Source organism: Protomyctophum parallelum (assembly GCF_964188405.1).
Source record: "Protomyctophum parallelum genome assembly, chromosome: 14".
Lineage (NCBI taxonomy): Eukaryota > Metazoa > Chordata > Actinopteri > Myctophiformes > Myctophidae > Protomyctophum > Protomyctophum parallelum.
The window spans coordinates 22,731,924-22,759,767 of record NC_139709.1 but is presented as its reverse complement, the minus strand read 5'-3'; the positions used below and the strand labels follow the sequence as shown (position 1 = coordinate 22,759,767).

At 41.9% G+C, this 27,844-nt stretch overlaps 4 protein-coding genes across 4 annotated transcripts in view; 2 read left to right on the top strand and 2 right to left on the bottom strand.

Moving 5' to 3' along the window:
* Positions 1-550, top strand: part of LOC310871189 (nucleoprotein TPR-like) — a gene marked incomplete at its 3' end in the record, with an annotated part of 48,457 nt that extends 47,907 nt beyond the window's left edge. Inside the window, exon 56 of the mRNA XM_083782678.1 lies at positions 513-550. Within this exon, the coding sequence (XP_083638804.1) occupies positions 513-550 (38 nt within the window). The remainder of the gene's footprint in view (positions 1-512) is intronic.
* prg4a (proteoglycan 4a) lies at positions 351-6,196 on the bottom strand (the record flags this gene model as incomplete). The annotated part of the gene is made up of 11 exons (XM_083782676.1): positions 351-1,169; positions 1,371-1,499; positions 1,644-1,730; positions 2,101-2,260; positions 2,398-2,537; positions 2,873-2,959; positions 4,997-5,134; positions 5,223-5,267; positions 5,474-5,587; positions 5,725-5,815; positions 6,131-6,196. 11 exons carry the CDS (start codon positions 6,194-6,196, stop codon positions 1,000-1,002), a joined length of 1,227 nt encoding a protein of 408 aa, XP_083638802.1. The 3' UTR covers positions 351-999.
* A 2,554-nt stretch (positions 6,197-8,750) lies between these two features.
* dusp12 (dual specificity phosphatase 12) lies at positions 8,751-13,361 on the top strand. Its single transcript, XM_083781516.1, has 8 exons — positions 8,751-8,917; positions 9,143-9,406; positions 9,735-9,848; positions 10,571-10,689; positions 10,963-11,050; positions 11,562-11,653; positions 12,672-12,751; positions 13,031-13,361. The coding sequence occupies exons 2-8, from the start codon at positions 9,144-9,146 to the stop codon at positions 13,175-13,177; spliced, it is 903 nt and encodes a 300-aa protein (XP_083637642.1). The 5' UTR covers positions 8,751-8,917; position 9,143; the 3' UTR covers positions 13,178-13,361.
* Positions 13,362-16,844: 3,483 nt separating this feature from the next.
* Positions 16,845-20,057, bottom strand: LOC310871186 (eukaryotic translation initiation factor 5B-like; the record flags this gene model as incomplete). The annotated part of the gene is made up of 1 exon (XM_083782675.1): positions 16,845-20,057. The coding sequence occupies one exon, from the start codon at positions 20,055-20,057 to the stop codon at positions 16,845-16,847; it is 3,213 nt and encodes a 1,070-aa protein (XP_083638801.1).
* Between the last annotated feature and the right edge of the window lie 7,787 nt (positions 20,058-27,844).

Below are 27,844 nucleotides of genomic sequence, written 5' to 3'. Positions count from 1 at the left end.
GTCTTGTTTTCATAGTTTCAAAGTACCTTTACCCAATTCAGATTATAAATGTAGTTTGTGACAAACTAGTGGTGAGCTATTTAAAGGCTAACAAGCTAACTGTTGTGTTCACAAGAGGAGGACACTGTAATGGGCCAGATCCTAATCCAAATCCCACATTATGTACACTTTTCTTTTGTGTTTTCAAATTGGGAGACGATGTTTATGGCCCCGTCCCTATATTGATATCCCAGTGTGGCACTATTTTAAAGCTTTGGCTTTGCCTTCAAGAACAACATCCTTGGATATATCATCCTTGGACACACGTTTATGTTAAACCATCCGCTACTTATAGAACAGGCTGGAGGCAGTTGTATTGTGATAATAATGTTTATTAGCTTAAAGCAGAAAGCAGCAGGTAAAACAACAAAACGGTACACATTACATCAATATTGGGATAATATTTGAATTATTTTCACAAAATGTAATTGTGAGATGGAAATCATAATTAAACTTTCTCTCTCTTCTCGCAGGAAGAGGAGGAACCATGGGCAGAGGAGGCCACTCTTAGTCATGATTTCATCAGCACCAGCAGTGCTTTGACAATTCTCGTTTGTAATCTTGCTTCCAAGATATTTAGCTTATTGTTTATTTTTTCTTTATTTTTTTGTAATAGGTATATGGAGCTTTCAGTTGTTCTGTAATTCTTAATGTTTATTGATTGTAGTCCTCGTAGTTTTGAAATATCAAGCAAATGTTAATTTTGGTCTGTGTTATGCTATGCTAAGAATTTTGATTAGATAATAAAGTTGAAATAACAAGAAGCGTTGGTGATTTATTGTGTTGCTCACACACAGGCAGTGCAGGTGCCAAAAGAAAATCCACACAGAATGGATAGAAGGGTCATTTCCCATCTGTCAATCAAAAAAAAGATCTTGATCGGCCAGTGTGATGGTGGCCTCTATGATGCATTAAGAAGTGTCCTTTCAATCCATTCCAGTTCTACTGGATGTGGATGTTTTAGAGGCACTGAAGCCAGGCTTGGATGGAGTTTATTGGATAGGGTTTCTTGGGTTCAATCTGGCCTGGTTTCTTGGATTGGGACTGAGGGCCGCTGCCCTGGACCGCAAAGCTTTCAGGTTTCACCAGAGCTGGTAGGTCACCAGAAATCTTGATGCTGAAGAACAGATCTGGAGAAACATAATGAAAAGTTTAGAATATTTGAAATCTTTGTATGAAATGGTTCAAATTCCTTCGAAAATCATATTTTTAAACTCCTACTTTTGTTTTTGTTCTTGTGTATTGTTAATTAAACTGCAGTCTTCCGAAAGCTTCATGCTTTACATTTTCTTATTGTGTTGTGAGAATGTTTTGTCATGAGAGGCCCTTACTCCCTGAGAAGACGTAGGGGTCATACGAGTCACTCTTCTGAGGGTTGGGGAAGGAGAGAGCAGCGGTGATCGGCAGAGGGAATCCTTTCACAGAGATACGAAGGTTGATGTCTCCATTTAGATGCGCTCCTGGAGGTCAACCAATAATGAACACTTAAGTATAAATGAATAAGCTGGACATGGTATTTTGATTATTTCTATATTTAGCCACACAAGTCTGAAATGTGGGTCAGTAAGTTACAGTAGATGGCTTCATCTGCTGATGTTACTCACCGGTCTTCTTGGAAGGTGATTTGGGGGATTTATTACTGCATGAGGGAGTGCTCTCCGAGGGGAAAACAAACGTCTGCATGTTGTCTCCTATACAAAAGAGAGGGAGGAGATGAGAACATTCAAATTCATTCAAACCTTTATTTATTCTCGAAAGACATTGAGATCACCATTTGCAGTGTCGTTGAGATACACATAATAAAATGAACCGATTCATGCAAGATATATTTATTTCTGGTAGGGAGAGTGAATTCCATGTCACTTACTTTATTGGGGAAATGGATTATGCTTTTTTTCTATGGATACATAACCAACTCTACAGCATATTATATGCTCCCATGGATGGATTATACATTTTTATTTGCATTGCTATAAAGGGACAATTTCTACAGTATATATTTTGATTGATTTATTGCTTCTACATCCAAACCCTGGTTGCCAGTTTGCTAATCTTTCTTACCTTTCTTGAAGAAGTAGATGGTCTCAGGTTTTTTTTTGGTTTCTGGTTGACTCAATGCTGCACTTATGGGTCCTTTCAGACCAGAGAATCCAGAGGACAGAGACTTGGGGAAACCCGGCTCCACCTTCATGTTACTGTCCAGACACCAGTACTGATCTCCCTGGAGTGGTGGGGTGTGCAGGTAAGGAGTGAAAAGACAAGGAACGTGAAACGTTTGTGTGTCATCAGGATGTTACAGTGTAGGTGCCAGAGGGGGGTGAGGTGTAGATCAGCAGCAGGTGGTAGCAAGCATTGTACCTTGAAAATGTAGGTCTTTCCCTGGCAGTCACAGCGTGTGAAGAGGGCATCAATCGGAGACGGGATGCCCAGAGTTTCTGTTATGTTTTGGGGTGGTCCAACTGAGCGGCTCTGTGGGTCAACTGACCAGAACAACTTACCTGGAATGGACACAGGAACAGCAACATACGCCATGAACTCTCATCTAATGAAATGGTAGTTTGACTTTTATTGGATGTTTTGAGGGGACAGGTTTAATGTTTGTTTTTAGTTCAATGTTTGTTTTAAAAATGCCATTGACAATGAAGGGAAAATTAACGTCATCTTGTCCCCAACACAAACATTAAATGCCATTAACAATAAAGATAATTTAATGTATATGTTGGCACCGTTTGTTTTACATAACCATTACATCACCTAATCAACATGAGTTAGACTTTAATATATTAGCGCCCCTCACTTCACACAGGTGTGATTTTTTTTAAATTCAAATTACCTTTGAATACCAGGATCGTCCCGTTGCTGAGAGCTGTTAGTCCATCAATGGGAGAATCACTGCATAGGTCGGTACTAAGGGGCAACCCTAGAAACGTGCACGCAAGCAAGCACACACACACACACACACACACACGCATACACACAAACTGAGCTATGCACAGACTTCAGAGTTATGCCTTTACTCAAAAGAGCACATTCTGTGTGTTTAATTTGAAACTCTATTTTCTAAATTAAACTTAAAGTAAGTGGTGGTTTTGATTGAAGCCCATAACTTGAAGGTATGATTTGACTAAACCTGTTTAGATAGTCCCATAAAGGGATTAAACCTGTTTAGATAGTCCCATAAAGGGATGTGGGACTGAAGGCTAATTTATACTTTATACGACTGTGGTACGACATAAGTTATGCATTTTTATTACATATAGATACTCTAACCCCTTAGATAGCATTTCTGTTGGCTTAGATAGCATTTGACACAGACTTATAGCATGTTATGTAGACAGCACTATAATTGTATTGTATATAGTCATAGCACGCCATAGTACATATGTATAGCATAGTAGTAAATATGTATAGTTTATATGTATAGTGTATGTATAGTTTCATTATATAGATATTCCACAGTTACCTTCTTAGCTTACGCATGTTTCATGATGAATGCTTTTATGTGATGTATTCCCATGCTTTTGTTCTTGCTTAAATGTAAATCGCTCTGGATTAAAAGTGTCTGCTAAATGCCTAAATTGTAAATTGTATGTCATCTTTGCCATGCTAAGTAGGCTCACACCCAGACCCCGTTTAAGTGTCAAGAATATATCCATTTACTTTATCTGGAATTGGATGAATTGAAAGATAAGATACATAGTACAGTACATGCATGCACATTAACAGATATGGATACACAGAATGTTTTTTCCAACCTGCTGCTGGTCCCTGTGGGCTGCCTGCTGGTCCCTGTGGCCTGCCTGCCCCCAATAAGGCTTCTAATGCCTGGGCTACGTCCTGCAGAGTACTAGGTATGGAGCCTGAAGCCTGGGCTACGTCCTGCAGAGTACTAGGTATGGAGCCTGAAGCCTGGGCTACGTCCTGCAGAGTACTAGGTATGGAGCCTGAAGCCTGGGCTACGTCCTGCAGAGTACTAGGTATGGAGCCTGAAGCCTGGGCTACGTCCTGCAGAGTACTAGGTATGGAGCCTGAAGGTGCATTAAAGCCTGGAAGCAAGAAAACAAAATATAAAGCATGTGATTAAAGAACTGTATTTATTCAAATAAAGACATTGAAAATAAATACTGTATATAAAAATGTTGTAAGTGAAACTTTACAAACTCAAATATATTGAACTGAAAAATGAAGATAAATGGAATGTCTCTCTCACCTGTTATTCTCACATAAAGACCTGGCACTTCTCCTTGTGTCCAGATCTGTTGGACTCCCGGACCAGAGAGGCCGACAGGACCACTGCTGCCCAGGGATGGAGCAGCACGTTTAGGGACAGAGGAACTCGGGCCTGTGGAGCCCGAATCCATGCCATAAGAGGGTGGTAGAATCAATGGCAACAAGCTGGACTCTAAAAGCTCTGCTATTTTAGAGGTGATGGCATTGATGACTGCATGGAGAAGGCAGGAGCAAAGAGGAGAGGGCGAAATAAAGACACCGGTTAGTGCATCGTTCCATTTCAGGCAACAAAATGATGTATTCAATTTAAAGTCATACTGTGTAACATTAATTTTAATAGTGTTTTTGGTGACGCCTCTGGTAGCTCGTCTGGGTCAGACACTCGGGAATAAAAAATAGTGTTTAAAGTTGTCAAACACATTCACGTGTAATTGTTATTGTGACAAATATGACTTTATTAAATGAATAAAATGAAACCTAACCATCTGAAGCGGCAGCATTGGTTGATGACCCCTGACCTCTGGGATCAGCAGGGAATTGTGGGCAGGATCCTCGTGCAAGTTTGGCCTCTGACAAAGTCAAAAACGCAATGATACATGTTACCACAGCAAGACTATATGTACATTCAACAATAATTGGCAACATATTGACCAACTGATTGATTCATTGTTTGTTCATCGATTGTGATTATTTAACCATAGCCTCTGCTCAGTTAACTCTTTCCAACCTGGTGCTGGTCCCTGTTGGCTGTCTGCTGGTCCCTGTGGGCTGTCTGCTGGTCCCTGTGGGCTGTCTGCTGGTCCCTGTGGGCTGCCTGCTGGTCCCTCACCGGTCACCTGGTCGTAGGACGGACCAGAGTTTCTATCTGAAGACATCAAATTACATGCAGTCAAACACATTTCGAGATTTGGTACAGATATGCAAAACCAAAAAGGTTCTATATGGAATTTTACCTGCAACCCATTCCTCACTGGCACTGTCTGACTTCTTCCTCTGAGCTGTGTGAGGGGCATGGTTGTATGGAATAGATGAAGAAAGTCATAGATGAGAGAAGAAGAAAAAGGTTCTGCTATTCATTGTGATGTCGGCAGCCAATGCTTCTGGCTGATAAAAACAAACAGGCAGACTCCCTCGTATGTGTAAGACTAAATATATTTTAAATACACTACAAATAGTGTTATATTGTTGTTAGAAAGGTCTGTACCACAGTGTATCTGGTAGTCTTTGCAGCAGGTTTTGTAGCGGGTACAGCTCGGGTCACACTCACAAAGTCGACCACGCCTGAATGACTCTTTGCAGCGCCCCATGCAGGACTGACCTGGAGATTATACCCACCCAGACACAGTGTTATAGTCAGTTTGTTTTTGAGTACCTTGCAACTTTAAGAAAAGGGTAGAATACAAACGGTTACAAACATATGCATAATAATAATAAGTGTATCTGCATTCTGTTAACCTGGTGCAGTGGCTGCAGCAAAGGTCACAGCCAGGCCGACCAACAGGAACAAGGACCACATCTTCATCTCCAGCATCATCTTAATCAAATACTTCAGATGACAATGCAAGAGATTTGTTATAAGAGAGGAAACAAAATTGAGTCGATATACACAGAAAAAAGTCACAGAAGAGAGAGGGAACCAGAGAGACATGAGATGCAGGATGGGAAGAAGAGGAATGGAAGTATAATGAGACTATTGATCATTATATGTACACCGATATAGCCTATGCTGGTGCCTTACTCTTCCCAAATATAATGTTTACTTATATGTTTAAATTAAATTAAAAAGAGATGCAGGTTGCTAAAAGAGAATCGGTGAGATACAGTAGGCAGAACATGTACATTGTACAACCATAGTTATTACCTTCTCTGTAAGTTGTTGCTGCTTCTTCGTCTCTTGTCTGTCAGCCTGTTGAGCTTTTATACCCATCAACTGTACACTACACCACACACGCACACACACACACATACACACGCATGCACGCACACACTTCACATCACCAGACCAATTACATTTTGAATTGCTACACAGACTGGAAACAAACTCCTACACACTGGAAATGTCTTCAAACCAGAGGTGACACACGACTGCCTTTAACTGCCTTAATTACCATACTTTATTTGCCACAAAAAAGAAAAAAACATTCCTTTACGTGAGGCCTCGTTAAGCCTCACCTAAATTAAAAGAGTGAACTGTGTTTGTAGTCAAGCTATTAAGTTGCATACATGCTTATGTACAGCATCACTGGTGTGCAACCTGAGATGAGATGTCAATGTTTCATTATATTGGTCTCTGTCCACTGGGCTTTATATTTCTAGGAATCTTAATAGAAAGGGTCATCTTTCACAAGGACAGGTGCATAGGAAAAACATGACATGAAAGGAGGGAGAATACCTCATGGATTGGTCACCACTTGGATTCCAGATGCACCGAAAATAGCAGATCTACATGCTCGCAACACATCACGCTGAGACGTGTTGTGAGCTGTAAATCTGCTATTTTCAGTCATTAGTTGTATTAAGATTCAAGCGTATTCAAGTAGTCAAACTAGCAATAGAATAGGCCTACATGTTCAGAAGCATCTTCCCTGAAACATGAATAGGTAGTACTCTGCACATCCTGCTGTGTGAGTATCTCAACCACCACCACCTGTTGGCACAGACAGGCTGTTGGTCCTGATGGTGTTGGTGTTGATGTGATCCGGTGATGATAGTCAGACACTATGAGACAATGTCTGTTAGTTCTCAGCCTGTTAACACTCCTACAGGCCAGCTGCTGCTGCTTAATCCTTGACCCAACATCAGGACTGCACAGTCTGTTCAAACCAAACACCACAACACTATACACTCCCACTGTGTTCACATGTTGCAATAACGTTACCCCAGTTGCAAACTGATACTGCTCTGACACATGCCACACCAGTCTGGTCTGGCCTGTGCGTGTGTGTGCGCGTGCGTGCGTGCGTACGATGTTAATTAAAAGTGTCCTGTCTGAGAAAGGGAGATGAAATTAAAAACAATTAATTGTGAGTCATACAGAAAAACAGGCTAACATGTTTGTTCAGCCACTTAGCTGATCTACATGCAGTTCTTAATGAGCTCAGGAGGAGGAGTGTGGTCACTCACTGTCTGGTAATTGTATCTGACGTCATAAAACCGGTTGTAAATCTTTATTAGCGCCACACAGTGTCACAATGTAGTTCCCTGTGTACAGACTGTGGGATGGACGTTCTCGGCAGGCATTTCACCACACTGCACAGCGCCGCACACCGCCACACGCACGCACTGCGCGCACACACACACACACACACACACACACACACACACACACACACACACACATACACACAATTCAAAGGGCTTTAATTGGCATGAGAAAACATACGTTTACATTGCCAAAGCAAAAGTCACAATACAGAAACACACACACACACACACACACACACACACACACACACACACACACAGGATGCGTTGTATATTTACTCATCAAGAATCTTTATTAGTTGCTAAAGGAGTCACATTTAGAGTTCAATAAAAGTAACAGAGTTGGACAGCTTTACTTCCATGAGATGACAGTTCCGAGTAGCTACTCCAGACATGACACTCCAGATAGGACTGACCCCAAACATGACTGACTCCAAACATGACTGCAGATCATGGTTGTTTGCATCGTCCTATAGTTGTGTGCATGTGTGTGTGCGTGCATTTGTGTGCATGTGCACGTGTGTGCGTGCGTGTGTGTGTGTGTGTGTGTGTGTGTGTGTGTGTGTGTGTGTGTGTGTGTGTGTGTGTGAATGTGTGTGCGTGCGCGCGCGTGTGTGTGTGCGTGTGTGTGTGTGTGTGTCTGTGTGTGTGTGTGTGTGTGTGTGTGTGTGTGTGTGTGTGTGTGTGTGTGTGTGTGTGTGTGTTTGTGCAATTAGTCCGACATATGGCTTGAGTTTATAACAATGTGCATCCTATGCAATGTGCATAGAATGACACAGACAGTGTCCCATCGCACGTGGTTTATCACCAGACACAAGCAAGCCACACGTCCCAAATACCACAGAGTGCTCACAATATACTGCAGAGGCGACAATATACTGCAGAGGCCTCAAAATATCCTATAGAACTAAATGCAGCAACGGTTTTAGAGCTATGGACCAGAGCTACACTGTTTTTAGAACGTTCAGTTCAACACTGGCAGACTCAACTGACAGATGATAAAGTCGTTTGTTGGCCTCTGGCGGCGATTACGAGAATTACAATTCGAAACTGATAATTCACAAACATTATCACTCATAAACCAATTATAATATACACTTTATATGAGGGAGTGTGTATCTAAATGTATTGTTATGTCATAGTCAACTAGCTTGTTCGAGCATATTGTCTTTTTGTTAAATTTTATTACAATGTGTTTGCCTTCCCGGAACAAAGAATTTCAGAATGTGTTGTTAACGGACGAATATGACTCGCGAACCAAACATCTTTTGGATTCACACATGACACTTTTCTATTTTATTTGTAGCCTATTACTATTCTGCTGTATTGCGGTGTTGTTTAATTACACTAGCTACGTTTAATGAATCAAAATAGATCTAAATAAATATACGTGGGAAAGTACAAGCTGGACGTGTTAGCAGAAGTTCAGAACTAAAACTAAAAGGTATGTAATTAGCCGCATTAGCTGCATAACACCTAGCCCCATATGTTCCCTCTCCCTACGCTCATTCTGTAGCTCTACAGAATGAGCGTAGGGAGAGGGAACATATGGGGCTAGGCTTGTCCTTGACATTACTTTCTATTTGTACTCTTCCTCTTTTCACTTATGTATTACTCTCTCTATTTTTCCCTGTAATGTAAAATGTCTTATTTGTCTCTCTCTCTCTAGCATGCTGCTGGTAGACCCTGGACTTTTCATCGGCACTGCGGCGGACCTCAATGACAAACCGGGATTGGACGATGCGGCTGTCACTCACATCCTCTCGGTAGACTCTGAAGATCCCACCTGCCTGCTTCCTGCCGATGGGGGTTTTCACAGGAAGTGGATCAACGTTTTGGATGAAGCGACTTCCGACCTGTTGAGCTACATGGATGACAGCTTCCTGTTCATCCATGAAGCCGTGGAAGGAGGAGGGGCTGCACTTGTTCACTGGTAGGGGTCAAGGGTCAAACGTAGACCTTCACAGTTTGAGATGATTTAGTCTTGTTAAAACTAAGGTACATTGTTGGCGTGGAATTGTGGCCGAAAGTATGTTGTATTACACTGTGGGCCATGGCACTATATGCATGGCACTATGGGCCTGAACGCTATGCTCTATACGTGAACGCACGCAATGCTATGAATGGCCCAGCACGGTCACGTTGTGTGTGTGTGTGTGTGTGTGTGTGTGTGTGTGTGTGTGTGTGTGTGTGTGTGTGTGTGTGTGTGTGTGTGTGTGTGTGTGTGTGTGTGTGTGTGTGTGTGTGTGTGTGTCTCTCAGTCAGGCAGGTCGTAGTCGTAGTGCCACCATAGTAACAGCGTACCTGATGAAGAAACATCAACTGAGTTTCGCTGAAGCTTACCAAAGACTACAGAATACCAAGCAAGATGTACAGTAAGAACCCTTGTCGTCTGTCTCACTGTTTCTATGTACAGTACATAAATGCATGCTCTCTATAGATTCCAGTAATCTAATTATGTATGTCACTCTGTCTATGTCCACGGTTTTTGCCCAAATATAGATGACTGATGTCATTGTTGACTGACATCATAGACTGGCCTCCTATATTCTGATAAATGTTGTCCTACACAAACATTAAATGTCTTTGACAATGGATGGCCAATTTTGAGTGTTCGTGTAAACACAAACATTGTGTAACACAAACATTGAAGATGAAGGTAAGGACGCAAATTCTGATTTGCCGGAATGAGATGATGTATGATGATGACCGATTATAAGAGCGCCCTTCACTTCACACAGGTGTGATTTTATTTTATTTTATTTATCTGATATGTTTTTGTATTGTGTAATCCTACACTATGAGTGGATGGGCTTGTGGAATTCTCATGTATGTGTATTGTGCAGTTTGGTCAATGGGTATGTTGGGCTTTGAGAAACAGTTCAGACAGTGTCTCTGTGTTAATCTTTTCAGTGAGATTGACTGAAGCTTCATTTACTTGTGTGCTGGTGTCGTGCACGAAAAATAGCAGATGTACAAGCTCATAATGTGTTGCTGCACATTGTTAGGTTGTAGACCGGCACTTTGTGGTTTGTGGCACCAGCATGGAAGATGCAACTAAGCATGACTCAGGCTAGACTGATTTGATGTGTTCCAGGGTGAATCGAGGGTTCGAGGAGCAGCTTTGTCTGTATGAGGCCATGCAGTGTGAAGTAGATGCTTCCAGTCCTTTATACAAACAATACAGACTTACCAAGATCACAGAAAAATACCCTGGTAATGAACACATTCTCACACATTGAGGGCAACAATGAATGGCAGGCGAAATGTATCACATACCCATAATTGTGTGTGTGTGTGTGTGTGTGTGTGTGTGTGTGTGTGTGTGTGTGTGTGTGTGTGTGTGTGTGTGTGTGTGTGTGTGTGTGTGTGTGTGTGTGTGTGTGTGTGTGTGTGTGTGTGTGTGTGTGTGTGTGTGTGTGTGTGTGTGTGTGTGTGTGTGTGTGTGTGTGTGTGTGTGTGTGTGTGTGCGCGCGTGCGTGTGCGCAGAACTCCAGAAGGTCCCCAGGGAGGTGTTTGCTGCTGACCCTGCCCTCTCCAGCTCTTCTGAAGTTTCCTATAGGTGCAGAAAGTGCAGGTGAGAGATAGAAACGATGAATTTGGAGAAATATCCTGGCTATCCTATCACTCTCTTACACACTGAGCTTTCTATGCTGACGTGTATGCTTTGCTGCTACAGCTGTCTGGAAAACCTCCTCCACCCCACTTGCCCTGCTCCCAGAATGGTGTAATGCTACAGGGAGCAGCACGTCCAAGCCTAGCACTATACCAAAGTGAAACTGTATTGCAGATCCAAAAGCTTTATCGTCTTACCTTTTGCTACTTTTGTGTGACACTGAAAAGTGGGGCATTAGTTTAGGAAACTACATAAAAGTTTAAATATGGAGGTTTCTGTCCATTAGCAACAACATGCAATAATGGTTAACTTTTGAGTTATTCATGACAAAAATGGTAGTAAAGGACGAGACAAAAGGACAGTAATATAATGATGGTGTCCTTCATAGATGCACAAAGAAACCAGGATCTAAATTTAATATCACTAACCTGTTTTGAGTATGCATGTGTTTTATGTGTTCCCTGATCTGCAGAAGAACTCTGTTTCGTGATTCCAGTGTTCTCAGTCATCCAGTAGGGAGTGGAGCCTTAGCCTTTAGTCACAGGAAGGCCAGTAACCTCACCGGTAAGAAAGCCTGACAATTCTATTAACTATTGATGATCTGCAAAACAGCCAGGGTATCCTTAGATATTAGATAAATACACATTATCTGTTTGTGTAGACATTATAGGAGGACATGGAAGATGTTAAGATATGTGTAATAGTATGTTGTTATTACTCATATAGGAAGTATGAACGTTGAGACACCATATTAATAATAATATATTTAATTTAATGCATTTACATTATTTACATTTTTGAAAATAGCTGGGAGGGAATTCGGCCCAAATCATCAAGATGGGGCACTTGGTGACAAGTTTTAGATTTTTGGCATGGTGTTAGGTACCTTAATATATTGTCCTTGTCCATAATATATACCATGCCAAAACTCAAAAACGCCTCTCCTCCGCGTCATCAGTGCCCATACCCGAGGCGGGGTTGGCGAAAGGGCCTTTCGGTGTGGAGTTTGCATGTTCTCCCTGATGTGTCCCCTAGGGTAGGTACCATCACAAAAAACATAATCCGCTGCCCCTTAGTTTGTCAGAGGAAGCGTAGCGCCCAGGATTACATTCGATAATTGATACTGGGTGAAGAAATGGGTTGGAAATTGTGGGATAAAAAATAAAATAAAAAACACGATTTCCACGAATTCCCTCCCAGGTAAAATCACAAAGTGATCACAGAGGTCCACAAAATCCCAGTCATATGAATACATATATTTTATCTATTTACCTTCCATGCACGGTTTGCTGGGCATAAATGCCCTTCTTCACTAACATGGCACACGGTTTCACCTGGAAGCGGCCCAATACAGCCATGCAGTCTTTGAATGGTTCTACTGCAGAAATGATGCCTTCTCTGACCTTGATCTTTTTTTTACACACACACACACACACACACACACACACACACACACACACACGCACACGAGAGAGACACACACACGCGGACACACACTTGCACACTATGTTTGTGTAAACAATTGTGTGTATCAGTATCCGTGAGAATATTCTGTAAAGTGAAATCCTGTATCATTGTTTAGGCGACATACAATGTACGTCATACTTCATAGAACCAGTCCAGTGGATGGAGCAGGCCTTACTGGGGGTGATGGAAGGGCAGGTAAGATACAGACATACTAATAATAATAATACAGTTTATTAGTATAATTCTAAAGTAGAGATATTTTCACTCATTGGGATCAGAGAATATAAAAGTAAAGTTCCCTAAAGCATTTTTTTAATGAATGTTTTTCCAACTTTTGATAAGAGAAAATACTTATCCATCAATTGTTTTCATGTGAATATTTTGGAGTGCCGACAAGCTCAAACAGTTATGAAGAGATCTCTTTGTCTTAAATCTGCCTGTCTCTGTTCTATTGTGTGTCTGTGTGCCGTGTAGCTGCTGTGTCCGAAGTGTAGCTCTAAACTGGGTTCATTCAACTGGTGCGGAGACCGGTGTTCCTGTGGCCGATGGGTCACCCCGGCCTTCCAGCTGCACCGGAACAGAGTCGATGAGATACGTCAACTCGGCATACACAAAAACTAACACACACAGGCATACACATACTTAACAGCAGTACAAATAACACACACACATCCAACAGGTACGCATAACGTATATCTACTAATAACATGTTTGGGAATTTATCGTTTGCCTGCCTATATATTTGCTACAGATAATGTACCATTCAATTATTTTATCAACTTTCACACAATGAGCTCTTATATCAATATACCCATTTTAAAATAAAATGATAAAATATACCTCTGTCATTGTGTAGATTTCTTCAATTATGACTGTTTTTTACGATTAACCCGCATTTTAATCAACCCCCCTTCACTGCCGAGATTGTTGTATTACCTTTAGAGCATACGCTGAATTATTTGGGCTTTTAATCCGCGAAAATCCATCAAAAAAAGCTCCCGTGGTTTGTTATGATCTGTGTGTAGCATCCACCATCTTGGTGCACCCGGAAGACGCACACAAGATTGGTTTCAATGAGGCGTTGCATCCAATGCATTTCCATTGGCCTCAATTTCCCAGAAGCCCTAGCAGCCCACAGCATGTGACGATTTCCGGTTTCGTCATCACAGCGAAGGCATCCAGTCTCATACTCCGCGACGAAGACGGATTTTCTTTTGATTCATTACATTACGGCGGATTAAACACATAAAACAAAAGGCGGGTATGTCCGATACGGCAGCGACATTAACCTGGAGTAATCCATTCCCGGCACGGAAACTGTTACAACTTTTGTTTTTTTCAACCAAGGTTCATGTTTTAGGTTGTCATTAGAGAAAGTAAAAGATGAGTGTTGATTTTTTTTTTCATTTGCTGCTTTCTTTCGTTTTAGGGATTTTAGCTCTTTTTGACAGGGGGGCGGGGGCATTCGAGCATGGGGCTAAATATATATATTTTTACCAAATTTGATGGTGATTTATTTTTGTATTATTTACTATAGTCCTAATAAACCCCAGGAAATTACATCTGGCCACAGAAGATCACAGGATCTACTGAATGTGAAGGTAGCCTACTGCAAGGCTTATATACACTGACACGAAACAAGACAGGAACGCCCAAAAACGTCACAGCCGGTTTTTTAACAAGACAGGAACGCCCAAAAACATCACATCCGGTGTTTTACCCCGGGCAGAATTTTCTATGGCTGCCAATGCAACTTTTTCCAATCCTTAATCACATACGGCAAACACCTATGCCGATAATATCTAACTTGCGGAGGTAACGTGCCTTGTCCGCGGGCAACAGATCTTTCAACGTATGGCATTGCAAATACGTTAGATAATCGCTACTCTGCGCAATATTGTTTTGAAAATGCCGCAAATTGCATTGCAGTGAACGAGAGCAAATCACAAATCACAAATCTTACCCCGGGGGGTGGGCGGAGCCGCGGAGTCGCAGCTGACGCCCCTCCCTCCGCTCTGATGACGCGTTGTTATGTCAATGTATACTGTGTGTATATGCTCAATATGTCAGTTTTCACATTCAATAGATCCTGTGATCTTTTGTGGCCAGATGTAATTTATTGGGGTTTATTAGGACTATAGTAAATAATAAATAAAAAAATTGCCATATTATTTTGTAAAGAAATACATATTTAGCCCCATGCTCGAATGCCCCCCTGTCAAAAACTGCTAAAATTCCCAAAACGAGAGAAAGCAGCAAATGAAAGAAAATTAACTCTCACCTTTTAGTTTCTCTAATAACAACCTAAAACATGAACCTTGGTTGAAAAAAACTAAAGTTGTCCTTTAAGGTAAATTCATTTTGACATTCTTGGATTGTGAAAGTATTTCTGTGAACTTTTTACAGCAGTCTCCCCCGTGGAGAGGTGGGTTTGTCGCCTGCATTTAACTACAGAGGATTCAGACATCATACTGTTTTGTTTACATAGATATATTGTTTTTCTTGATGCCCAGTGTTTGTGTGTACCCCATAGTGATGATTTGATTGGCTGAGCAGTGAGCACCCCATAGCGATGATTTGATTGGCTGAGCAATGTAGTATTGAGGATAAAAAGTGAGGACAGAAAATTGTGATTGGCCGGAATATGATAATAAGATCACCTTTCACTTCACAGGTGTGTGAGTTTGGATATACAGTATGTAGACAGGAAATGGGGAGAGACGGTGAGTGACACCGGCAAAGGTCGTCGGGATCGGAAGTCGATCACGTGGCACTCTGTCAAGCTGCATTGCAGGCTATATATAACTAATTGTTTTAAAAATCGTTCAAACTCAAATTGATGGCACACACCACAACTATAACGGCATTGTTTGGCTCACTTTCAGAGAGATTTTATGGACGATAGAAGCATTGACTTTGAGCATTGAGTCATTCAAAACAAATTCGACACTGAAAAGGAATAAGGTTCAGATTTGAAAATATTCTTGATATTTCAAAATCATACAATATATGGAATTAATATACAAGCAGGTCGGATATTGCATAATTATGTTACTTATGTGACTACAATAAGATGTATATGCACTCACACACACAGGGCTGTATTTTGCGTGCCTTAAGTACCAGGTCTTATTCCCTAACTTGAGTTACTAAAGAACTGGATCAATGCTCTTTGGCCACTCAGAATAGCCAAATGGCATTGATCACGCCTCCAGGTCTTTAGTTTACTCAAGTTAGGGAATAAGACCTGGTACTTAAGACACGCAAAATACAGCCCACAGAGTGCAAGGTTAGAAGAAATAGCAATGGTATGAGGCAGTTAAAAATAGCATAGTGACAAATGGCAGGTAATATACATGATGCAATAGGTGTGTGTGTGTGTGTGTGTGTGTGTGTGTGTGTGTGTGTGTGTGTGTGTGTGTGTGTGTGTGTGTGTGTGTGTGTGTGTGTGTGTGTAAGAGCCATGTCTTTTCTGTTTTGTTTTGTTTCTATTACTACGTCGCCTAAAGGGCTTGGTCAATGCCAAGGTTGGCCAGGTTATTTAATCAGGTCTCATTAAAGCACAGGCGTTTCCAGGCGTTTTGTGTTGAGTGAGTGAGGAAGAGGGATGTTGTTTTCTGTTTTGCTGTTTATTTATTTATTTGTATATGCCTACTGAAGTGACGGACAAGTAGTGAATAAATATAATTAGTTGTGAACTAAGTGGACGGTTGGACATCAGTCTTCTTTACTCGCATGTGTAAACTTGATCCACGGCATCGGGCAACCAGTAGTATAGAGACTTTGACGCTACTAAACCAATCACTGTTTACAACAATGAGAAAAAAATCACTTGTGTGAAGTGAGGGCGGCCTGAGACATGCCTTTTTATCATGATGTATTGGCCCACATGACATCATAGGGGCCTAAAAACATAGTTTAAAAAAAAACTAAAAGTTTCAACGGAATGATCCAGGTATAAATAATGTCAGCATTGACTTCGATGCCACATGACATCACACAAAGCCACACGTTGGAGCTCAGAAATGTGTTCCTTTGGTGACAGAAAAACATTTTACATTCTTGTTGTTGTTATCCCCTCTGAGGGAGAGGGAGGACTGGCCTCATAAGGCCTATTCATACTCTAGTTTTAGGTGATGATGTGACCACCAAAAGGTTTAGGTGATGCGGAGAGGTGACCACTTTTTTCCCCATTTTGGTGGTCACCTCATTACCTAAAACTGGATTATGAACAGGCCTACACAGGGGTGTGTGTTCTCGTGACTCTTGTCCAGCAGGGGTCAGTGTCTCAGATGATCTCAAAGGTCCCTTTGAGTTCCTTGATGAGCAGCCAATCAGATTTCCCCATGTCACCACGGAACCAGTTCTTCAAAGCATCGATGGATTCTCGACTGATCTTGCTGACGATGCAATCAGTCTCTTCAAAGTGCCGTCCGACCATCTTGGGAGACTCTCCAGGCATGGGGTCAATTTTCACACAAATCTCCTGACCCTTCTTGGCAGAGTCCATCGGCTTATGATTCGCCTCGATACCGGTTACTATACCGATGTTCACTAAGCCCTTGGCAGGGACACACAGTGGGGTGCCCAGTCGGAGGATGCCGTCCTCCACGGTCACACCGATTAATATGGGATCTCTGGAATTAAAGACTGAATGAGGATTGAGAATAATCTTCAGCTTCACTGGAAACACTGCTATATGTTTGAACTCTTCTTGTTTAGCCTTTGTGTACTTCGCTCTGTACTCGGTGAAGGCATCAAACAGGTGGTATATGATGTCTGCGGAGAACACCCTCACTCCATGACTGTCTGCCATCTCCTGAATGTCTTTCTCCACTTTAACATCAAATGCCAGGATCACTGCATACAGTGGGTCGTGTTCCAGCATGGTGGAAGCGTTCATGATGTCATTCTTGTGTACAGGACCAATGTTGATCCCAGCATAAGGTACATTAGAAGAGTGTAGGAACTCCAGTAAGGCCTCAAGTGATCCCATTGTGGAGGCCTGGACATAAACTCCCTTCTTCTCCTTTTTGAAGGCAATGGCATTAATTGTCTCCATAACCAGCTTGTCAAGCTCTTTCTTTAGCACCGGGATCTCATCTTCTTCATGTGCTACGAACAAGGGAAGTCCTGCCATAGTCTTCTCCAAGTTTTTGCCAATAATCCTCACTCCCTGAGACGTACATACCTCCTTATGCTGCACATACTGGTTTGTGACTCTGAGCTCCTTCATAGGAGGAGGCAGGAGAAGTCCTCTTATCTGTGTGACGATAGGTCCATCCACTCCTGGAACAATGATGGTATCTCCTTCTCTTAGGGAACCATTAATCAGAATCACATCTATAGTGGTTCCTATTCCAGGTAATGCTTTGACCTCCATGACTTGGGCGCTGAGCTCATCACTGTGAGCCAATGTCTTAGCTAACCTGGTCTGTGCGAGATTCACCAGCAGAGCAATCAGGTTGCCTATTCCGTCTCCGGTGTGAGCCGAGGTGGGGACCAGCGACACAAACTTTCTTTGATCTTTGTTTTCATGGAACAATGCAGCATTCAGACCCTCCTTGGCGAACTGTACAATGATGTCCTTGGCTCGCTCATCAAACTCATCTTTAGTGGTTCTTTTTTGTTTCATCAAGGTAGCAACTACATCTGTCTCCGGACTCTTCTCCCACCCATACAGACGGTCAATCTTGTTGAGAGCGACTATAAGGGGACACTTCTTCTCTTTCAACAGATTGATGGACTCCAGCGTCTGTTTTTCCAGTCCATGCATGATGTCAACCACCAGTATGGCGATGTCACACAGAGAACTGCCTCTATTACGTAGATTACGGAATGACTCGTGTCCAGGTGTGTCTATAATCAGCATTCCTGGAATCTTAATGTTGTCTTTGTCAAAACTTGGAACAATCTTAGCCTGCTCTATAATGGCTTCCAGAGGAACATTGGTGGCTCCAATCTGCTGGGTTATTCCTCCTGCCTCACCAACCTGCACTTGAGTGTGACGCAACTTGTCCAGGATCTTTGTCTTTCCTGTGTCTACATGTCCTAGAACACACACAACAGGAGCTCTCAGCTTGTCCAGGTTTATGTTGCAAATGTTCTCTGCATGTTTCTCTATCGATCTCTCACTACTGCTGCTGTCCTGTTCGCTCTTCTTTCCTATTTTGCCCTGCTGCTCTCTTCTACCCTTCTCCACCGCTCTCTTCTCATTGCCCTCATCACCTTCAGCCTCATTGGTGTTGCTGGTAGCAATGGACTGTTTTGCCTGAGCAGGAGCAGATGTTTCCTTCACCTCAACGTGTCCCTTCCTTAACTCTTTCTCCTCATCGCTGCTGGCTAGGGCCTCCCAGTTATCATCATCGCTGCTGGTTATGGCCTCCGAATCATCCACCTCTGTATCTGTTTTGTCCACTGGAGTGGTTACCGTCTCTGTCTCAATGGAAAAAGGTGCAGGGACCGGTGATGTCACCTCAGAAGTTTCTTCAGGTGTGTTTGTAACGATGATTATCTGCTTCTTCCTCTTATCTCCATACACTGGCTTCTTCTTTGACACAGAGTCCTTGGATGGCACTTTAACACCTTGAGCCTGTAGTATTTTGAGCGTAGCCTCTGCTCTGGCTCTATCCTCTCTCTGAGCCTTGTTGAGCAATTTTCCTTCCTTCTTCAGTCTCTCCTTCCTCTCCTTCAACTTTTGTTTCCTCTTCTCTTTCCTCTCTTGTTCAAGACGCTCCTGCTCCAGTCTCTGTTGTTCCTGCTCTTCTAATCTCTTATGTTCCTCCTCTTCCTCTCTCTTCGCTCGCTCCTCCTCCTCTTTAAACTTGGCCAGTGCTTCCTTAATGTGTTTCACTGAGGCTTTACTTTGTCCTTTCTTCTTGTTCTTGTCCGTCTTCTTTTCTCCTGTGGTCTTTTGGTGAGAAGGAGACCCAGAGTCAGAGGAAATGGAGACAGGAGGAGGAGCCTTCTCGTCTTTCTGATCTTTGATTTTCTCCATGTCACCCTGACCCTCCTTTTTATTACCCTCTTCATACTGGTTTCCCTTCTTCCCTTTATTCCTGGTCTTCTCTGGTTTGGGAGGCACCACACTCTCCGCTTCTGTGGTGTGTTTGTTGACATTCCCTCCCTGTGTTTCCTGAGATAACTCCTCTAACTCCTTTATGATATCATCCTCATCAAAAAGATCGTTCTTCTTTGCACCCTTCTTTTTTCCATTGACTTTCTTGGCTGCTCCTGCACCCTCGATCTCTACAGCTAAAGCTTCAATGTCCACACTCTCCGCTTCTGTGGTGTGTTTGTTGACCTTTCCCCCCTCTGTTTCCAGAGATAACTCCTGTATGATATCATCCTCATCAAAAAGATCATTTTTCTTTGCACCCTTCTTTTTTCCTTTGGCCTTCTTGGCTGCTCCTGCACCCTCAATCTCTGCAGTTAAAGCTTCAGTGTCCACACAATCGTCTTTGGCACTATTATCACCTGCCTTTTTTCCTTTCTTGCCCATTTCAATAGAAATACAAAATTGTATTCATCACCAGCTCTTTATCACTATCTCACATTCAAGTCAAGAAATGGAAAAAGACCCAGTGTACAACATATTATATTGGTTGGCCAAGTTCTTGTCTGACGTCACCAATGTGACGTCATGCAGCGCGTCCGGCAGTACGTTTCCTCGCTTTTAGCCTCTCGGTGGCTTACTAAGTTCGTCGCCATACACCATTTAATTGATTGGCCACACAGCAAATTGTGCAAAATACATTTATGGCACCAGCTGCATGACTGCCTGCTGCCGCCATGTGACCATCATTACCTAAACAAACAGGGTTGCCAGATTTCACATAAACAACATACTTTGAAAAAGTTAAAAAAGAAAAGAAAAAGAAAATAAATGTATTACAAGATGTATTTATTTCAAACAAGTCCATAGACTTACATCACAATTTACCCTAAGCATTAAAGTTCATAGACTTGGCCGGTGAACGGAGAATTTATAATTAGACTCTACAAATTAAATTAAAAGTCTCGCCTATAACATCATTTCGGAAAGCCATGCATTGGAGGGGGTAGCCTGTGGAGTTATTAATGCACACTCTACCCTGGAAAGATGCTCAACAGTATGTGGGTCTACTTCCAGCCAGCAGGTGGCATCAGTGTCTTTCAGAAGGCAGCATGTGGTCATACTTATGAAACATCAAGTAAGTGATTGTTTGAATTTTGTTGTTCATCCAAGGTGATGATAAATTGTTTATATATGAATATTGTATTGTTTCCAGTGTTTTCCAATGTTTTCCAGTGTTAGTGTTTGAAGTTCTAATCTGTTCCGTTGTAGGAACAGTGGCGTAAAGTGAGTTGTAAATTGATAGCTTACAATTAGATTATTGAAATCAATTTGATTGTGAAATAGGTATTCTGTCACTTTACATTAAGTGTAGTTACATTTAATACCGGTATGTATTTTCATCTTCGAAATGGGACCAGAAACAAGGCCATACACGACACTGAGTTTGAACATAAGAATCCCCAAACAGGTTGTCTAATCAGTCCTGTCTAATCAGCCCTACCAACTTGGCACATGTATACCTCTCATCAATCAGCTGAAGTATGTGCTGTCCATGGTGCTGAAGTCTTTCCTTGGGCCTTAGCTCTGGAGCTTGTATGGTCGGCCGACTCCATATACCCCCACTTTGGGAACGTCACATCCACAGTGATAAAAAAGATGGAGCTTGTCCAAAAACTAATTCCACCCATTTATACCTGTATAAAGTTAAACCTGTAAACATGTGATAATATGTAAAGAATAATAAAGATGGTTCTGATTCACCGTGATGGCAATTATTAGCACTTGCATGGAACAACCGTCAAAACAGAGTCCGATGTTTGAGTGGTGCAACCACTCCTACAACCAGCAATGTCCGTCCGTCCCGTACCTCTCTGTATGTTTAGGGTACCAACAGGGGGCGCTGTTGCAACACTCACTTCAGACAGGTCTGATTAGTTTCTTCTACTCACAGGAATATCTGCCATCCCATGCATGAAAATAAACTTTGCATATATACACAGTAGGTCAAGAGACGAGAGGAGGTGGTGAATGGCGAGGAAGAGAAGAGAGGCGCTTCAGAGATGGAGTGCTGAAGTTCACACTGCACTTCCTGTGGAGTATGAAACAGGATGAGCTGGCTGACACTGGAGAGCAGTAAGAAAGTATTAATTCACTTCTTTAACATGATGGAAAGGACATTGTTGTTCACTGTTTTAAATCTACATTCAGATCTGAGACTGTCTCCAAGTGCTGTGTAGAGAGGGTCTGACGCTGTTACTCTGCGGTAGAGTATAGTGAACGGGTTCACAGATATCAGTGACATACAGAGGCAGCGGCAGGGCTATAGTGTTTGGATACAATGACAAGTCCTGGTGTCTGGAACATCATGGTCACCATGGTAACAATTACACTGTGTGGCAAAATATGAATAGAACTGACCTCCAACTCCCAGTCTGTGTGTTTCTGGACTGTGCTGCTGGCACTCTATCCTACAATCTACAGAGTCACCGCTGACACACTGACACACCTGTAAACCTTCCAGTCCTCATTCACTGAATCCATATACCCTGGTTTTGGTTTAAACTATGTCTGACTCCTCAGCACTTGATGAGTACACAGATGAGTACCGTTGCATCCTGTGTACTGGAGGAGAGTGTGGGTGCACATGCGCGCGCACACACACACACACACACACACACACACACCTTCACAAAGACTGCTGCTTAAATGATACTGAGTGAATAAATTCCTTTTACAGAATCACACACACACTGACATACAACAGGCCCGTTTTTATTAGCGACCTAGCCTGAACACCATCATACGATGGTGACCTCCGGTGAAAACAGCCGATCTACAAGCTCGCATTGCGATGACTCGGATGAGACACACATTATGTACTTGTAGATGGTTTATTTTCACCACACAACACCGGTGCACAACTAAGTATAAATGGGCTTTGCATCAAATGAACACTGACTCACCTGACTTGATCTCTACAACAAACCATACGGGTGGCAGTAGGCCAGAAGCACATGTGAAATGTTAAAGGGAATGCCATTAGTGTGGTTGCTCTACCACTGCTGGGTTGTAACTCATCAGCTCTGTCCAACAAATGACTGGAAAACTGGACCGGAAACCTGGACGGGAGAGAGAGAAAAAGAGAGACAGATGGTGGGGAATAGAGAGAATGGGAAAGAAGTGGTGACATAAGGTGAGGAGAGAAAGAGGAGAAATGGAAAGGAGAAGTGTGAAACTGGAGTGTTTGTGTTTTCCATGCTTTCACAATTCCACAGAATTAGGAGTGTACAGCACAATCCCAGGTTTTAGACGAACCCCTGAAACAGTTAAATGACAACTTTAGTTTATTTTAACCAAGATTCATGTTTTAGGTTGTTATTAGAGAAAGTAAAAGATAAGTGTTTATTTAGTTTCATTTGCTGATTTCTTTCCTTATAGTGATATTTGACAGGGGGGCAGGGTCATTCGAACAAGTGGCTAAATATATTAATTTTTATCTTTATTATTGTTTACTATAGTCCTAGTCTAGAGACCCCAGGAAAAGATCACAGGATCTATTGAATGGAATGTGAAGGAGGAGGTGACAAACTGACATTGAGCCTACGACACACAGTATGGCAGCCCCGTAGTATGGCGCTTCACATTCATCAGATCCCGTGCTCTTTTGTGGTAATTTCCTGTGGTCTAGTAGGACTATAGTAAATAATAATAAAGAAATCACTGTAAAATATTGTGTAAATAAAATGCATATTTAGCCACTTGTTCGAATGTCCCCGCCCCCCTGTAAAAAATAGTTAAAATCGCTAAAATGAAAGAAAGCAGCAAATTAAAAAACTAACGCTGATCTTTTACTTTCTCTAATAACAACCTAAAACATGAACCTTGAAAAAAGTTGTCCTTTAAACACTGGAAACCAACTTCTCTACCAATTTGTCTGTCTCTGTCTGTCAGTGGCAACAGCAGGCTCCATTCTTCCACCAGATATTGCCATGATGCCATCACCCGAAACAATCCGTTTAGGCCCATTTATTATTATGAGTTATCTTAAAATGATTGGCCGTATTTATTAGGATTATCATGTATTGGCCCCCGGGGAGCAACTAGGCTCTGGTCCTGGGATAGTTGCCATTAAGTCAGACTACAGTACAGCAGCATGCTGCAGTCAGCTGAACCCCAGACCATTTATGTACTGTTTGTTTCACACACTTACATTGAAAGTTAACATGTTGCATTGAGTACTGACCATTATGGCTCTATAAAAACATTCAGAATGACCTGTGGAATTATAATAATTCATAATCCTTCCCTGTAATAGCAAGTGTTGCACAAAAGGTGAATATATTCTGAGAAAATGAGAACTCCCTGAAGTGCATTGCAATGATGCAGAATCCAGATGTTGTCTGAACTAGAGGAAATCTGCAGTGAGGTCATGTCCCTCACACTGTTAATGTATGTCTGTAACAGTAATTTTAATTCCCAAGAGCAGCGACTCATGCTTACTGTACTGTAAGTCTATTTGAAATCTTTCTCCGCTGTCTTTAACCACTTAAGCCCTACAGTATATGCTTATTCAAAGAATAGCAACATTCCCAGATCTACAAGCTGACAAATATGACATACATTAAATTGAATTCTGAAAATGTTTGATTATTTGTCCAAAATAGCGACACACAAAGGTTGATGTGGTAAGGAAGCCTAGTGGTGGGTTTCCCCTACAAGACATGTTAACACCAAGCAAATCTTAAAATCCCCCTGAAAATCCCCCCTCAGGACTATTCATTTCAAGAACCTTTCCAGCAACAAATCTCTCTTTCATCCTTGGTGGACTGGGACTGGACTGGCGATGGCTGGAAGTGTGTTTTTGTGGTCAGTGTGCAGGCTAATCTTTACTGTAGACACCAGCTGCTTAAGTCTCGACCTCCTGACACTGGTCTGGCTAATTTCAGAATCATCATGCAACTGCTGTGCAGGAAAAAAACGTTCCTGATGAACAGATTTGCACTGGAAATTTCAACTTGAGTGTATTTTTATGATTGCTGGAGTTTGACAAGTGTTTATATAATGTTTCATTTTAGAGCAGTGCTCGTTCAGATGAATTTACATCCAACGAACTGTGTGTAAATTTAGCCTCTGTAAGCTGCTACAGTGGGTTAGTACTATTCAATGTGAAATAGTGGTAGTGGCCTTGTGACAAATCACATCCATGCAGCAGCTTGCACAAAAGCCTGAAATGTTTGGGAGCACAGAAAAGGTTTTCTACGTGGGAGACAGAGTGATAAAGCAGATGTTTCGTCTGTTCTTCTGGACAGTAAGAAGAGCAATAGATCAACAGCAATGGCACATATAGCACTGACTCTGGAGCTGGTGATTTCACACTACAGGATTTAGATCAGGTTTTTACTGTAGCTTAAAGTGTGTGTGTGTGTGTGTGTGTGTGTGTGTGTGTGTGTGTGTGTGTGTGTGTGTGTGTGTGTGTGTGTGTGTGTGTGTGTGTGTGTGTGTTGTGGTGTTTTAGTGACACTAGCGTACAGATTAGGCATCTCTACTTGTTCTCCAATTAGTCCAATAGCTTTTCAAGCTTTCCTTGTGAAATTGTTTTGAAACTTTAAAGTTTTCTAGTAATCTGATTCATTTTCTCAAAGTCTTGGGTCCTTTTCGAAAGCCCAGGTTGGCTTACTCGTATCAACACTTTTTGGCTCTGTTTGTTGTTCATTCTTGACCTCTCTGTGAACTCTGACCCCTAACTTTTTAACCTCCACACAGGTCAATCTTCTTTGGAAAGGCATTCCTCTCTTATTTCTTCTACACTCGTCTTGGGTTCCATCCATCTCTCTTCCTTATGTTCTCTTTTCCTACATTTGTGTCTTGAGTTCAGGCTATCTCTCTCTCTGCTTGCTTTCCATCGTCTTCCTCCTCACTCTTGCTCGTTAAACCTGATATATTTTTTATTGCGTGCCGGTGTCATGATCATAATTTTAACCTCCAGTTTCTGTCTTCCTGTGGCTTTCTCCTTTATCTCCATCTCTCTTTCACATTTACTGTGATGTTAGGTCTCAGTGAGAGAGAGGAATGTGTTCCAATGTGTAGATACTGCTGTTTCTAAGGCAACCAAATGTTGTTTGGCAATCAAACCAATATGTGCCTGTGTCTGTGCATGTTTGTGTACTGTATGTGAGTGTTTGTGTGTTGAAAGCAGACCTTGTGCTTCCTGCACATTGTGAGATAGCATCCTTAAGCACCATCTGTGTGTGTGTGTGTGTGTGTGTGTGTGTGTGTGTGTGTGTGTGTGTGTGTGTGTGCACACTGTGGAGCTACAGCGCATTTACTGTAGCTCCACAGAATGTAAAGCGTCAACACTAATATAGCATACTGTAAGTAGTACATATTGTCACAAAGTACATAAGGATTAATGATCTTTAAAGTACAGTTTTGGACACAGGTTTATCGTCCGACAACAACCTTATAAAAAGGCGTGCTGCAGCACTCAATTCTCTCAACAAAAAGCAAACGCAGATAAATTCAAGGGAAAGGGCAAGAAATATTTAGGACAGAAAGTGTGTGTGTGTGTGTGTGTGTGTGTGTGTGTGTGTGTGTGTGTGTGTGTGTGTGTGTGTGTGTGTGTGTGTGTGTGTGTGTGTGTGTGTGTGTGTGTGTGTGTGTGTGTGTGTGTGTGTGTGTGTGTGTGTGTGTGTGTGTGTGTGTGTGTGTGTGTGTGTGTGAGAGTAAGTGAATGGGGCTCTTTCTCCTGCATCCAGCTTGGTGGTCAGTTACCACACACATCCACATGGACAGACATGCATTCAGAGCACCCAGACACCACACACACACACAGGTTACATAATTTTCTCATGTCAGTTCCAGACGATCCAATCAGTGCTAGAATTGGAACATTCCTATCCCTGCTTCTGGGTAGACCTGATGACATCAGCAGGTGTGTGTGTGTGTGTGTGTGTGTGTGTGTGTGTGTGTGTGTGTGTGTGTGTGTGTGTGTGTGTGTGTTTATATGCCAATTGTGGTGACACAGGTCTCTCCTTTCCAAATTTCTCCATTCATTTGGGGTCCTTCGATCATTCCTCCAGTCTGTTACTTACTTTTTTCATCTGAATATCATGCAGTCACTGTAAACCCTTCTACAGTACCTCATTTCATACTGTCATGTATCAGTAGCTTATAGTTTCCCACCAGAGGTCAATAATAAAGCGATGTGAAATTTAAACACCTAACCTCCCCACTTACCTCCCAGGCTGTTTAAATTGCCTTTTTAATTGGAAGTCAAATTCAAAAGGTCCTCACTGTCCCTTGTTTGTCTACAACATTTTAGAATGATAACTTATTTTTTTTTAGATCTGCTATTTATTTTTAATTGTTAACATTTGTACAAAACATTTTTATCTCAAATCTTTGCTTCTCGGGGCCCCTGGAACAAACATATTTTGAGTTGGGCGTCTATGGCCAAATATATATTATTTTGAGGGTCTTTGACATGAAAAAGTTTGAACACAGCTGATATAGCAACATTTAGAAGACATTTGTAGATTCGGCCTCAGTCTTAATGACAATAAGATTTTAAACCCGGCACCCCTGAAACAAATACACAAACAAACAAAAACAATTTCAAATTTTTCTATATTGCCAAAATAACACATTCTGTAAATAAGCTTATGAAGTTGTGAGAATGTAGATAGGCTACTTTAGCTATTTGTCATGTAGTACATACCTGTTTTGGGGTCCCTGCTCAGTTAAGCAGCCCCAAGCAGGGGTTTTACCAGCATCTGGCTGCTGGCAGGGGATAATTTTCCACCCTACATAGTTGATGCTCTGGGATTCTTCCATTGGCCTCTTTGCTTCCAGGAAAACTAAATCAACCCAACAGCCCTACAGACACAGCAGGCCTTCTACAGAGAGAGAGAGAGAGAGAGAGAGAGAGAGACTCACACAAATAGACAGACAGACAGACAGACAGAGTAATGAAATAGAATTGACAGTAAGAGAACTATATGGACAGAGAGAGGAGCAAAGGAGAAATGGGGGCACAAGAAAAATAGCTAAAGCAACAGCAAGAAATTAGGGATTGATAGAAACGGGGAAGATTTAGATCTTGTTTGACAAAATGTGTGTTTGTGTGTACGGTATTTACCAATCATCTGGCTGTTTTATGAAAAACTTTATTATAAATTACAGTTAATACAAAAGAAATACATTTGAACTCCTAGCAGAGCAGTTGAAACAAC